Consider the following 13,928-nt stretch of genomic DNA (forward strand, 5'->3'; position numbering starts at 1 on the left):
AGGCATCTCTGCAGAAAACTTTGCTGGGAGAGCATTTACATCTCTAAAGCCATCTAGAGCATAGCCCCTCCTTGACACAGTCTGCAGTCATAGAGAAGATGGCGAGAAATTAAATGAGAAATGGCACAAACAATGACATTTCTTGTGACACAATATTAAGTAAAGCCAAGCAAAAGAACCTCCAAGATGAAACCAACAAGAAATACCAAAGATGACTTTTATTACAAGTGATATGCAGAAATTGGTCAGCAGTTTAATGTTCCTGATACCATCCAGTCATCAGTCTCCACACTGCAGCCTTGAGCTCCTGGTTCCTCAGGCTGTAGATGAGGGGGTTCAGGGCCGGAGGCACCACCGAGTACAGAACTGACAGGGCCACATCCAGAGATGGGGAGGACATGGAGGGGGACTTCAGGTGAGCAATTGTGCCAGTGCTGAGGAACAGGGAGACCACAGCCAGGTGAGGGAGGCAGGTGGAAAAGGCTTTGTGCCGTCCCTGCTCAGAGGGGATCCTCAGCACAGCCCTGAAGATCTGCACATAGGAGAAAACAATGAACAAAAAACAAACAAACAGCAAGCAGCCACTAACTGTGATGAGCCCCAGTTCCCTGAGGCTGGAATTTGAGCAGGAGAGCTTGAGGATCTGTGGGATTTCACAGAAGAACTGGCTCAGGGCATTGCCATGGCACAGGGGCAGGGAAAATGTATTGGCCGTGTGCAGCAGTGAATAGAGAAAACCACTGGCCCAGGCAGCTGCTGCCATGTGGGCACAAGCTCTGCTGCCCAGGAGGGTCCCGTAGTGCAGGGGTTTGCAGATGGACACGTAGCGGTCGTAGCACATGATGGTCAGGAGAAAATACTCTGATCCAAGAAAGAAGAAAATCAGAAAAACCTGTGCAACACATCCTGTGTAGGAGATGTTCCTGGTGTCCCAGAGGGAATTGTGCATGGCTTTGGGGACAGTGGTGCAGATGGAGCCCAGGTCGCTGAGGGCCAGGTTGAGCAGGAAGAAGAACATGGGCGTGTGCAGGTGGTGGCCGCAGGCTACGGTGCTGATGATGAGGCCGCTGCCCAGGAGGGCAGCCAGGGAGATGCCCAGCAAGAGGCAGAAGTGCAGGAGCTGCAGCTGCCGCGTGTCTGCCAATGCTAGCAGGAGGAATTGGCTGATGGAGCTGCTGTTGGACATTTGCTGGGGCTGCACATGGGGACCTGTTCATGGAGAAAGGACTGTGACAAGTCAGGAGATGCTGCTTGGAGCCAAACCTGGGCCATTCCCTGCAGACTGTCCCACTGGGACTCACCCACCCTTGTTGCTGCTCTGGTAAAACCTTCACACAGGTCCCTGAGCTCCAGTTGTGCTGGCTGAGTGTGCCATGAGCAGCCAGGCCTGAGTGTGAGGGCCCTCAAGGAGCTATCCCTGCCCTACTGCCCTTGGTTTGTGGCCATGTGGCAGAGGGACAAGGCTGGATATTCAGGATTTGTCAATGGAATCACTCCTAATGCAGAAAGGCATGGTAGCATCTGCATTCCCACTTTTAAAGGATGGCAGGAATTTATTATCAGAATTGTTTTCCTACACACACATTCCTGGCTCTCTGACGTCAGAAATCCCCAGCATTTCTGCTGCACTCAGAGTTTGCTACTGAGAGATGGGAGAGCCAAAGGATTCCCTGTGGCTGTGGGTGAGGGGCTGGATGGGCTTGTTCCCAGCTGCTCTGGCTTTGCACCTTTGGCTGCAATCAGAGCACAATCACACTCCTGCGCCTCCCTGGGATAAACCAGACCCTGCCCAGAGCAGAGGGATCCCTGAATGTCTCACCCTCTCTAAAGGTCTCTGGGAAAGGTCTCAGCACCCCCTTGTGCCAAGGACACTCACGGCTCCCTTGGCAAACCCAGCAGCATTTCCTCAGCTCTGGCAGCTCTGCCCTTCCCCGTGGGACATTCAGGGAGCTCCCAGAGGCTCTGGCACAGATTTGCACCCAGGAGGGCAGTTCAGAGCTTGGAAGGGCACAGCAAGGAGATCCCCAGCTGTGCCCATGATGGGATCTCAGGGAGCAGGCTCAGCTCATTCCCCTTTCCCATGGACTGCTTTGCCCACAGCCCCACAGGTGCCAGGGAAGCTTGGACACCCCATTCCCATGGACAGCCCTGCCTGGCAGGAATGCCAAGGGCAGTGCCTGACTCAGCTGCTGCAAATGCCAGAGCCTCCCTGACACCAGCAGATAACATTGACAATATAAGGGCAGGGCAGAACCAAGAGAAGATGTTGTGGTGCTCTGCCTGAGAGGGCAGGGCAGAGACAGCCGGGCACTCAGGACAATGTTCCCGTGCCCAGCTGTGCCTGGCACCTCCCACACACCAACAGTGCCCTCATCCTGCCCCCAGCTCTGCTCTCTTCAGCCCCCTCTCCTTCCCTGAGCATCTGGGCCTGGTCATTCCCTCCTGAGAGGAGCCTTGTCCCTGCCAGCGCTCACAGAGCCCATCCCAGCCTGTGTGCCCTGGCCGGGGCCCTACAGAAACCTGCCTGTGTGCAGGGCCCTGGCTGGGGCAGGCTCTGTGTGCAGCTGGGCAAGGGCAGCTCAGGAGAGCCTTGCTGGGCCCTGCGGTGATGCTGCCGCAGCCCAGGGCTGAGGAGTGGCTGAGGGCCTTTGGGAGGCTCCCAGCAGAGAGACTGACCAGCTTAAGTCACAGTTCTGGAGTCTGTGTAAATGTTCAAACATTCCTTTGATGATCCTGTGTGTCCCTTTCAACTCAGAATGTTCTGTGATTCTGGGATTACAAATCCTGTTCTGCTTCTCTCATCCCCCTGTTGTCTATAATCCAAAGAGAAAAAAAAAAAACCCTTGCAGCAATGTTAGAACAGTAAAGTAAAGTAAAAGCCAGACACTTATTGGAAGCTTCCAGGTGTCCCAGTGGGAAAGGGCACACCCACCTCCTGATTTCCACAATTTATTAGGGTTGATAATTAGGATATTTAACAGGAGCATCCAAAAGGAGATTTAGTTTCCCTAGTTACCTGGGTCATCCCATTGGAATAAGTCCAAAGGCTTCTTTGCCTTCACTTTTTATAATGACTGCTCATATTCTGCTCATTCTCAAAACCCAAAATGCTCCTATATGTCCAGTTCCTAGAAGACTATATAGTATTTCAGAACTATATAAAAGAACAGGACTATACAGCATTTTAGGAATATATTTAGACAGGTTATTAAGAGAAAGGTAAGGAAACATACTAGATTTAATTCAGGTTTAAAGCTATATAGCAATATAATAGTGGTTTAATACAGTTAAGAGTTTAGTAGAGTTAAGTAAGGATTATAGTATTGTAACTATATAATAGTAATTTAGAGAGCTACGAATATATAAAAATGTAAAAAGTACAAAAAACTTTTTGTCACCACCCCAACATTCCCATCTTTCTCCAAGCAGGAAATTGAAAACACTCTCAGGAAAGCTCCTGACCTTTACAGCAATCCCTGGCTTACCTTCTTTGGGAAGTGTCCTCCAGAGCTGTGCCCAGGCAGGTCTGGAGCTGGGAGCAGCCCTGCCCCACCCAGCCGCTCTCAGCAGCAACCCCTGCCCTGCTCAGGGTGGCTCCTTCCCCCCACAGCTTCTCCCCAGCACTGGGAGCAGCTTCCTGGGCCAGCTGAGAGCTGTCCCTGGCAGGCAGCAGAGTCCCTGCCCCAGCACAGTGCCCTGGGCTGCAGACCCTGCTCTGCAGGACAGCCCTGGGCACCCCTGGCTGCAGCCCCGGCTGCTCAGCCCTGCAGCAGAGCCTGGCAACAGGAGCTGCCTTGGGCTGTGCCTGGGCTGGGGCAGCAGGGAAAGCCAGCCCTGCCCTGGGGCCACAGCCCTGCCCTGGAGCAGCTCTGAGAGTCCTCCTGAAAGGTCCTCAAAGCTGTGGGATGTGCCAGCTCCAGGAGATCCCTGCAGGAACGGCAGCATCTCTTCCCACAGCCAGGGAATGACTGTTTCAAACCTGGGCTGATTTCTGCTCTAGTGAGCCCTGAGTGAGCTCTGCTCTGTGCTCCCAGCCCAGGCTGAGTTTAACCCCTCTGTGCCCCTGTGCTGTGCCCGGGGTGGCTGCAGGCAGTGCCCCAGCCCTGCTGGGCTGTGCACAGGAGCTGCTCCTGGGCAGAGCTGTCTCTCTGCAGCGCTGCCCTTGCCAGGAGCTGCCTCTGTGCCAGGAGCCTCTCTGCAGGTTTTTGAAAGGACTTTGGGTTTGGCTTTTGCCTTGGAGTGTCTGAGAGGTTTGTGCAATCATGGCCTCCAATTATCTGCTGTAATTAGTCCCTGGAGAGACTTTGTCAGTAACAACACTCAGTGGTCTCATTTATGCTTCAAGGTACTTCAGTTATTTGAAGGTACTTGGTGTTTCCCTTTTGATACAGACTCTGTGAGAGGTTTGTGCAATCATGGCCCCAATTATCTAATTTAACGAGTCCCTTGAGAGCTTTGTACTGACACTCAGTGGGGCTCATTAATGCTTTGAGATACTCAAGGTTTTTAAGGTACTTTATGGATTTAAGAATACTTTTAGGTAATTTTAAGGATTTTCCTTCCCAAACTGAGTCTCTGAGAGGTTTTTGTGCCATCCTGGCCTCCAATTCTCTCCTCCAAGGAGTCCATGAGGATCCTGTGTTGGGTATCTTTCCCCTTTCTGTTTTACAACAAAGATGGAACTGAAAGAATTTTGTAAGACTTTCTGAAATCATCCAAACAAACATGAGACAATTAACAATAGAACAACAACCACTAAGAGAATTAATAATCCTGTTTTAGCTAGACATCATCCAACCCTTTTGTCCCTTGGACTGGAAGAGTTTATTGAACCAGTCTTTTTTTTCCACTTGAAGCTTCTTGAATCCTTCAAGTACCTGAATGTTCTTGTGGATTGACTCACTGTGGATGGAGAGGTTCATGCAACACATGCCCTCAGAGTCTACACAGCCATGCCCATGTGCCCAGAATAAAAACTCTATTGCTGTTCTGTAAGGTGGCATGTTTGATGGTCTCTATGTCTGAGAGCAGGCCACTCAGTGTGAGGGAGGTAGCATTGGTTTGCTTACTTAACAGGCACCCAAGATGGTCTGATTGTCCTAAAGCTTTAGCTGCAGCCACCCAAGGTAGTCCAAACTGAGGATGCTACCATCCAATACCTGGATTAAAGCTTGCAAAGCCATGTCTTTGATATCATACAATACTTCTCTCAGGACACCTGCTGTTTGGTCATCTGGTAGGCTGTGTTGTCCTTCTCCAGCTAGATGGTTGATTCCGCTCTTGCCTCATTATTAGCATAGTCGCCTATTAATCGATTTAGTAAACACTTCCATCCCCCTTTTCACAGGGTGTATTCTGTAGGTGACAACAACATGGTCACAATATATTTTAAATCATAGGGAGTTAAGACATGTACTGTAAACATGGGCCTCATTAGGCCATTAAAACAAGGGAAGTCCCTCCTATAGTCTTTAACTGCCCTACACAGATCCTTGATTTCCCCTCAAACCAATGGCTGATACCTGGGATTCTGCCCCCTTCTTTCATAACATACGGGGGGCAATGAGGGGTTTTGAGACTGTTTGCCAGTCTCCTTCCTTACCTGCTTATTTCCAGATCATTTCCCAGGGATCTTCTAGGGTTAAAGGGGTGAGGTGGCTCTGGGGAATCCAAACTATTTTCTAGAGAGGAAGAATAACTTGGAGGAGAAATATTTGGATTAGAAATAGTGTGACAGTTGGCCTTAGTATCTTTGACCATGGGGTCATATTGTTGCCGGAGGGTGAGGCAAAGGGCACTGCCATTTTGTCAGGTGTTGGGGAGGAAGGGCCTTGATTTAGGATGGCAAACAACTAGGCTGGCATTCTGGAGGCATGTCCCAGGGTGGAGGTAGAATGATTGACAGTGGGGGTGTGACCCACAGTTGTGGGGGTGGAGTCTGGAGGTTCGTTCAGGCGGAAGAGAAGGTTGTGGGAGCAGGAAATGGAGGAGCCAAGATGGAGGGAGGATGATCGGGCTCTCGAGCCATGTTCAGGCTCCTTCCATCTTAACTCTCCAGGGCATGATACTCCAAGAGAGCATGGCCATGGCCATCTTGGACCATCGTGGAAGGTCTGATAACGGCAGGTTTGGGGCGAGGTCCCGAGTTAGGAGTGACCAATGGATTGAGTTTTCAACACACTGCTGGCTGGTGAAGGGTCTCAAGGGTGGTGTGGATGATGGGGAGTATGTGGGATGCTATGGAGTCCCTTTTGATCAAAAGGTTGTACAATTTAACTTCCACTTAGTCTCAAAATTCAGTGGTATGGATTTCGACACCAGAGGTGTCTGGAAATTTTTTAATGATCCACCTTGTGATTGATTTTTATTCGTTCTTTGAAAATATTTCATCATGACCAGTGAGAATTAAAGCATCCATATATGCTCCTTTCTACTGTGGACATCTGGCTGGCCATTTTTCTTTCTTTGCCTTATGGAGAAGAGCCACCGCAACACCTCAAATTAATTATGGGACATGGATGCATACTGTAAAAACACAATGGCAAAATGGGCAATAAATATCTTGCATTTCCCCAAACCCACCTGCAATCCTATGCAGGTGAAACCATCGTTGTCCCTTCCGATCCTGGGCAAGGTCCCTTGAAGCAACGATGAATACGCCAGGCCCGGCACAATCCAAAATCCCAGGGAGCACTGGCCTATCCATCAGCTAACCCCAGCTGACATGACTGACACAGGGATCCCTGAATGTCATGGGTTCCTGTTTGGGCGCCAAATGTCCCAATGAGGGTGGCTGTGACAAACATCCCTGGCTCCCTGAGTTCAGGGTGAGTGTGGTGAAAATGAAAAGGAGCAGGATCAATGGAGTTGTTTAAAAGGAACTTTAATAACAGGGTGAAAAATAATAAACATGGAGAAGTCCAGCACAGTACAAGGGGCAGGATCCTAAAACCTGAGACAAAGGGGAAGCAACAACATAGATACTTGGGGCTAGAAAACTAGAACAATAATCATATAGAAGAAATAAGTAACCAATAAACCAACAGGGGAGTAGAACTTTGACAACTTAGCATAATAACACTAAAGGCTTATGGGGGATTTCTCAAGCTCAACCTAAGTAAATCGAATGATTCCTAGGACTTGAAACGCACGCCCAGTTCTTCCGGGGTAAAATCTGTCTGACTCTGAATTACAGCCAGGCTAACTCCCACATTGCTGATTTGCACTGGCCCCTTGGGACCATGCAGCCCAACAGAGTCACAATGATGTCCTTGGTTCCACGAGGTCCACAGTGTCACAATGGTCCCTTGGATCCATGGTGCTTTGCAGTGTTCCAATGGCTCCTTCATTTCACAAGGCTCCCAAATGTCACATTGGTCTCCAAAAGAAGAAAGCCATGGAGCCCCCAGGTTTCAGCAGCTGATGAACGGCAACCACCAGAGGCCAAGGCAAGCCTGACCTGTCTGTCCTGGCAGGTTTGCTTGGAGCAACCCTTGGATATTCAAAACTATGAATGTGGAATCCTAATTTAGAACATTTGTGCCTGGAGAAGGATGATTTTTTCCATACAAAGAAAAGCTAAGAGCCCTTTCCAGTATTCGGAAAATAGGTGAATGCTGGCACTAAGGAGTTAAAGACCAGCCAGACCTGTCTGTCCTGGCAGCTTTTGTCTGGCAGCAATCCTTCCATACAGAGAAATTTGGAGGTGGAATCCAAATTTTGACCATGGACGCCTGGAAAAAATGGACAGTTCTTTTCCATAAAAAGGAAAGCCCAGGGCCCCAATGTTTCAGGGGCAGATGGGAGTGGCCTTCCACATTCCAAGGTCAGCCAGACCTGTCAGGTGACCCCCTGGGAGACCAAGGCAGTCATACCTATTTCATGTTCCCTTGCTTCCAGAGGGCCCTGCAGTGTCACAATGGCTCCTTGCTTCCATGATGCCCTCAGGTGTCATAATGGTCCCTTGGTTACACAAGTCCTTAAGGATCTTAATGGTACCTATGGTTCCACAAGGCCCCACAGTGTCCTAATGGTCTTTGGGTGCCATGAAGCCCCTCTTTATCACCATGGCCCCTTGGTTCCATTGGGGCTCAGTAGTGCAACAATGATCCTCTTGGTTCCACAAGTTCCTATAGTGTCACAATGGCCCCTTCCTTCCATGAGCCCCTGCAGGATAACAATGGCCCTTTGGTTCCATGGGGCCCCACAGTGTCAAAATGGTCTCCATGATTCCATGGGGTCTTGCAATGCTCTCCACAGATCCAAGGTGCCTGCAGGATCACAACAGCCCTTTGGTTACACAAAGCCGCGCTGCTTCACACTGGCCCCTTGGCCACAATGATGTCCTTGGTTCCATGAGGCCCCACAGTGTCACAATGGTTCATTGCACCCATGGTACTCTGCAGTGTCACTATGATGCCCTGCATTTCACAAGGCTCCCGAGTGTCACAATGGTCTCCGTGGCTCCTCAAGACCCCACAGTCTCACAGTGGCCCCTTGGATCCATGGCACTCACAGTGTCACAATGATCCCCTTGGTTCCACAGTTTCCTACATGGTAACAATGCCCTTTGGCTCCACAACACGCTGCAATGTCACAATGGTCTCCAAAGGAAGGAAACAAGTGAGCCCCAGTGGTGCAGGGTCAGATGATAGGCAGTCACCAGAGGCCAAGGCTGGCAAGACTTGACTGTATTGGTAGATGTTTTTGGAGAGTAACCCTTGAATATAGGGACTTTTAGAGGTAGAATCCTAATTTTGGCCATGTGAGCCTAGACAAGAAAGAGAGTTCTTTTCCACAGGAAGGAAAGCACAGAGCCCCAGTATTACCGCGCCTGAGTGGGTCGCAGCTGATGAGAGAGAGACGGTGAATCTTGTTTCTTGAATCAGAAGGCTGATTTATTAAGATATTATATATAATACATTATTACTATACTAATAGAATAAGGAGTGAGGTTTGCAGAGCAGCTAGGCTAGGCTAAGAATCGATAGAAAGAACCCACAACAAAGCTGTGGCCAAGGACTCAGTCCCCTGGCTTGCACTTTTTGATTGGCCCTTAATTATAAACATAGAAAATGAGCCAATCAGGAAACTCCTTTTACATTCCACAGCATCTGATAATAATTGTTTACCTTGTCTTCTGAGGCCTCTGGCCTCCAGAAGACACAGAAATCTGAAAGAAAGGATTTCTGTGAAGAAATGTCTGCGACACCCCAGTGCTTCATGGTCAAATGGGAAGTGGCCCTTGGCATGTCAAATTCAGTGGGACCTGTCACACAGTCCCCAGGAGGCCAAACCAGGCAAACCTGTTCCATGTTCCCTTTTTTTAAAATGGTTCCCCACACTGTCACAACGGTCTCCTTGATTCCATGAAGTCTTGCAGTGTCACAATGGCTTCTTGGTTTCATGAGCCCCAACAGAGTCACAGGGTTCCCTTGGCTCCATGCGGCCCCGCTGTGTCACAATAGCTCCTTGTTTCTATGGACCCCAGTGTTTGATTACTGACCCTTGCGCCCATAGGGCCCCTGAGTTGCACAATGATCTCCTTGATTCCATAAGGTTCCGTAGTGCCCTTGGACCCGCATTGTCACAAGTGACTCATGGCTCCATGAGGTTCCATATTGTCACTCGGGTCGCTGTCATAGGCTGGATGAGATCGATGTCCCGAGATACCTTGGGATGTTTGGAATACCCGTGTGTGGCCAGGGCCGGGTCAGGCTTTCGTTCATGGTGGGACAGAGCCCCGCCCCTTGTCCTGGCCTGGCAGAGCTGTCAATCACACAGCAGATGCTGTGCCAACCCCACTCTGATTGGCTGAGCTGTCAATCAATCACACAGTAACAGCTGGTGCCTAGCCTGACTCTGATTGGACAAGCAACTGGCAGTCCCACCCTAGGGGCGGGCCCATGAAGGTCCAGGGTGTTAAAAGCCAGAGCACAAGACCAGCCCATGGTCTGGATCCTGCCTTCTCCAGGGGTTCTTCCATTGGTGACGCTGGAGCCCAAGCAGTTGGTACCTATGTGAGTTTCTTTCTATAGATCTTCTGTCTTTCTGATGTTCTCTATTTCTTCTCCTTCTAATCCTACTTACCTGGAACATTTTTGGGTAACTAAGCATCTTAAGGGTTAAAGATTTTTAGGTTAAACCCTTTGCCGAATTTCCTTGACTGTCCATATTTTGCCAGTAAAATTTGGTGTCATTTTGACCTCTTAGCTCAGTTGATTAGAGCATAGTGCTGGTATCACCGAGGCTGTGGGTTCAATCCCTGTGTGGGCCATTTACTTAAGAGCTGGACTTGAATGTCCTCGTGGGTCCCTTCCTACCAAGAATGTTCTTTGCATCTGCCCATGCTGAGAATATCTGGTTGGTGTTTCTCCTGTGCACCAAACTCAAGTCAAGGAACCTTTGGTTGCCCCCAGCATTTCAGTGTTCTGGGGTGTTCCAGCCCTGCAGGCTCACTGTGGCCTCTTGCTTCCATGAGTCCTCACAGTGTCCCACTGGCCCCTTGGTTCCATGGGGATCTGCAGTGTCACACAGGTTTATGACATTTGTCCTTGCTGTCCCTCACATCCCCCTGGCCCACAAACAGCCCCAAGCCACCCGTGAGGGACAGGCCCTACTGTCCCAGGCTGGGCTCAGGGCTTGGCCTTTCTGCTTTCCCCAGCCAGCCCAGGTCTTGCTCAGCATTGCAGTTCCCTGCTCAGAGCCTTTGGCTCCCTGCAGTCCTGGCCTCAAGGATCTGCTCTCACCAGTCCCTGGGGAGCCTTTGGCACTCCCTGCCCTCCCTGGGGCCCAGCCATGCTCCAAGGCACTTGGAGTTTTGCTTCTGACTTCTTGAGCAGCTTCTTCATCCTTCTCTCAGTGCCTAATGGTCCTGGACTCAGTCCCAAATCTGTCGTAGGAAGGGGACCAGGACACCAGATGGTTCATCACAGGTCCAGTTTATTGAAGAAAGTATCAAACACTTATACAGCAAATAATAAGCTTATGAATATTCTGTAAGCCAAGCAATCTATGGGTTAAACTATACCATGAACTCTTCCTCATTCCTTAGGGGTTACATCTCTCTTTTCTCATGTCTCTTTCACTATTTGTTATCCTACTACAGCTAGGCCCAAGGACACGCTATCTCACAGGTACAGGACTTGGAATTAGCCACGGTCTTGTACTTTTCCATTCTCTAGCAGCTAAATTCCCAACATCTCCCCTGTTTTTATTTTTTTAGAAGAAATTAAGTTCTATGGGCTAACTGTGTCACACTCTTTGCAACACAAAAATCGGCAATTCTAACAACTAAACAATATTCTCAGCTAGCAAGGTTTCTCTCCTACAAGGGATCTAAGCTAGCAAGACAAACCAAAAAGGCTATCACTATTTATAGGATATGCTATACGACAGATACAAAAAAAAATTCTATGTGCTACAAGGCTCTAACAAAACTTAGGTGTGCTAATACAACTTACAAAAATAAGCTAAAGGAGTAACATGTGCGCAGGTTTCACCCGTGTCAATTGTCTGCTCAGTTTGCTTTCTCTTCTCAAATAGCAGATATACTTCAAACAGGAATGGCTCTACTCACAAATGCTTCTGATTGTCCTTTTTTAACTAGAGTTTCTCTGATGTTCACAACAACACTTTACACACAAGTCATAAAAATAAACGCCTATCGTAAAAGGATAAATCTATCTAACATCACTTAAACTTAATAGTACCTAGACTTAAAATACTTAAACTTAAAATATTTAAACTTAATAGAACTTAACATTACTTAAACTTATCTTTACTTAAACTTAACAGATTTTTAAATCGACAGAACTTACATGTAAAATAACTTAAATCTAACAAAATTTCAACAAAACTTAACTGACTTAAAATTCTACATAACTTAAACCTACTATAATTTAAACAGAATCTAGCTTTACTTAAACTTAATAACACTTAAATTCAACAGGAGATAAATTTAACAAAACTAAACCTTAACAGTATTTAACATTTAATGGCACTTAATAGATAATTTAACTTAAACTACTTAGCAACGGATAATACTTACTATAGAAATAAAATATAGCATTTACTATAACTTACCTACAGGCCTGATTCTAAAATACTAAATTAAACAAGTTTCTTCACATATTTGCTGCAGCATTTTTATACTTTAATGCACTTAAACATAAGAAGTTTGTTCAAGGTATACCTGTGGAAAAATTCTTTTAAATTCAGTGCTTGCTTTTACTTTTATCACATCTAAACAAAGCTTAAAAAATACAAAAACCACACTCATTACATCTTACTTCTACAACCACTTTAACACATTTTTACCATTTTTCAATTTTTTCAAAATATAATTTCAGAGTTTAATGTTCTACTGACTGAGTTAGTTGGGCTTCTGATATTTAAAGTCTCTTTCACAGTGTCTGCTAGGAAAAACAAAAAGTCCTTTTGACTTAGGTGAAAAACGTCTTGACCGTAATGGTCCTCGGTGTCCTTTGTTTATTATCACTGGCTTCTTAAATGCAGTAGAAATCTTTCTTTTGTTGACAAGAGTCACATTTATTAAGCTGTTAGGTCTCACACTGAAGCTTTTGCCGGCTGCGGGGCGGAGGGAGAGCGCTCCTGCTGGAAGAAGCGCTCGAGTCCCGTGGCGCTTGTGTCGGAGGGGGCGAACCCCCCCGTGGCTGCTGCCGCTGCCACCACTACAGCGCAGCATTTCAGGTGGCCGCTCACCGCGGCTGCTCCCCATGGCGGAGCGCCCATGCCGAGTTCGGAGCAGCACAGCCTCGCAGGCGTCCCGAGCCGCAGCTGCTGCTGTGCACTCAGAGACATGCTGAAGTGTATTGTATATCACCCACCATGGCTTGCTCGGTTTCTTTGCTGACTTATCATCTTCTAACACTGCTTCCCACAGTATATCCCCAGATTTTCTCCATTCCGAGAGTTCATGTGGGTTAAGGAAAGTTTCTTCAGTGTATCCGTAGGCTAATAACAAATCTATCCCCTTTATCCCTCGCCATTCTAGATACACGGTGGATAATTTATATGCTGCTTGCCTTTTCATACCTCTTTCGTGAGCGCTCTTGACGCTTTCCAGGCTTCTGGCAGCAAGTATGGCTCAGGTCATCGATGTGAACCCCGAGGGTGCTTAAAAATTCTGGCACCTATGATTTAAAATATATTATGTTGTTGTCATTTACAGAATACACCCTGTGGGAAGAGGGATAAAAGTGTTTATTATGCTAATAGCAATGAGTATGCTAATAATGAGGCAAGGGCGGAATTGACAATCAACCATCTAGCTGGAGAAGGACAACACAGCCTACCAGATGATCAAGCAGCAGGTATCCTCACAGAAGTATTGGATGATATCAAAGAGATGGCTTTGCAAGCTTTAATCGAGATATCAGATGGCAGCACCCCCAATTTGAACTAGCTTGGGTGGCTCCAGCTAAAGCTTTAGGACAATCAGACCATCTTAGGTGCCTGTTAAGTAAGCAAACCAATGCTACCTCCCTCACATTGTGCGGCCTGCTCTCAGACATAGAGACCATCAAACATGCCACCTTGCAGAACAGTGATAGAGTTTTTACTCTGGGCAAAGGGGCATGGCTGTGTAGACTCTGAGGGCATGTGTTGCATGAACCTCTCCATCCACAGCTAGTCAATCCACAAGAGCATTCAGGTACTTGAAGGATTCAAGAAGCTTCAAGTGGAAAAAAAAGACTGGTTCAATAAACTCTTCCAGTCCAACGGACTAAAGGGTTGGATGATGTCTAGCTAAAACAGGACTATTAATTCTCTTAGTGGTTGTTGTTGTATTGTTAATTTTCCCATGATTTTTTGAATGCTTTTAGAAAGTCTTACAAAATTCTTTCAGTTCCATCTTTGTTGTAAAACAGAAAGGGGAAAGATACCCAACACAGGCTCCTCATGGA

At 47.6% G+C, this 13,928-nt stretch overlaps 1 protein-coding gene across 1 annotated transcript; it reads right to left on the minus strand.

Moving 5' to 3' along the window:
* Positions 1-253: 253 nt before the first annotated feature.
* Positions 254-1,186, minus strand: LOC131096344 (olfactory receptor 14A16-like). The gene has a single exon (XM_058044683.1). The coding sequence runs from the start codon at positions 1,184-1,186 to the stop codon at positions 254-256; it is 933 nt and encodes a 310-aa protein (XP_057900666.1).
* Between the last annotated feature and the right edge of the window lie 12,742 nt (positions 1,187-13,928).

This window comes from Melospiza georgiana, unplaced genomic scaffold, assembly GCF_028018845.1.
Source record: "Melospiza georgiana isolate bMelGeo1 unplaced genomic scaffold, bMelGeo1.pri scaffold_29, whole genome shotgun sequence".
Classification (NCBI taxonomy): domain Eukaryota; kingdom Metazoa; phylum Chordata; class Aves; order Passeriformes; family Passerellidae; genus Melospiza; species Melospiza georgiana.

Excerpts from the sequence above, each read along its gene's own strand:
- LOC131096344 (XM_058044683.1), bottom strand. The coding sequence starts at position 1,186 with ATGTCCAACAGCAGCTCCATCAGCCAATTCCTCCTGCTAGCATTGGCA.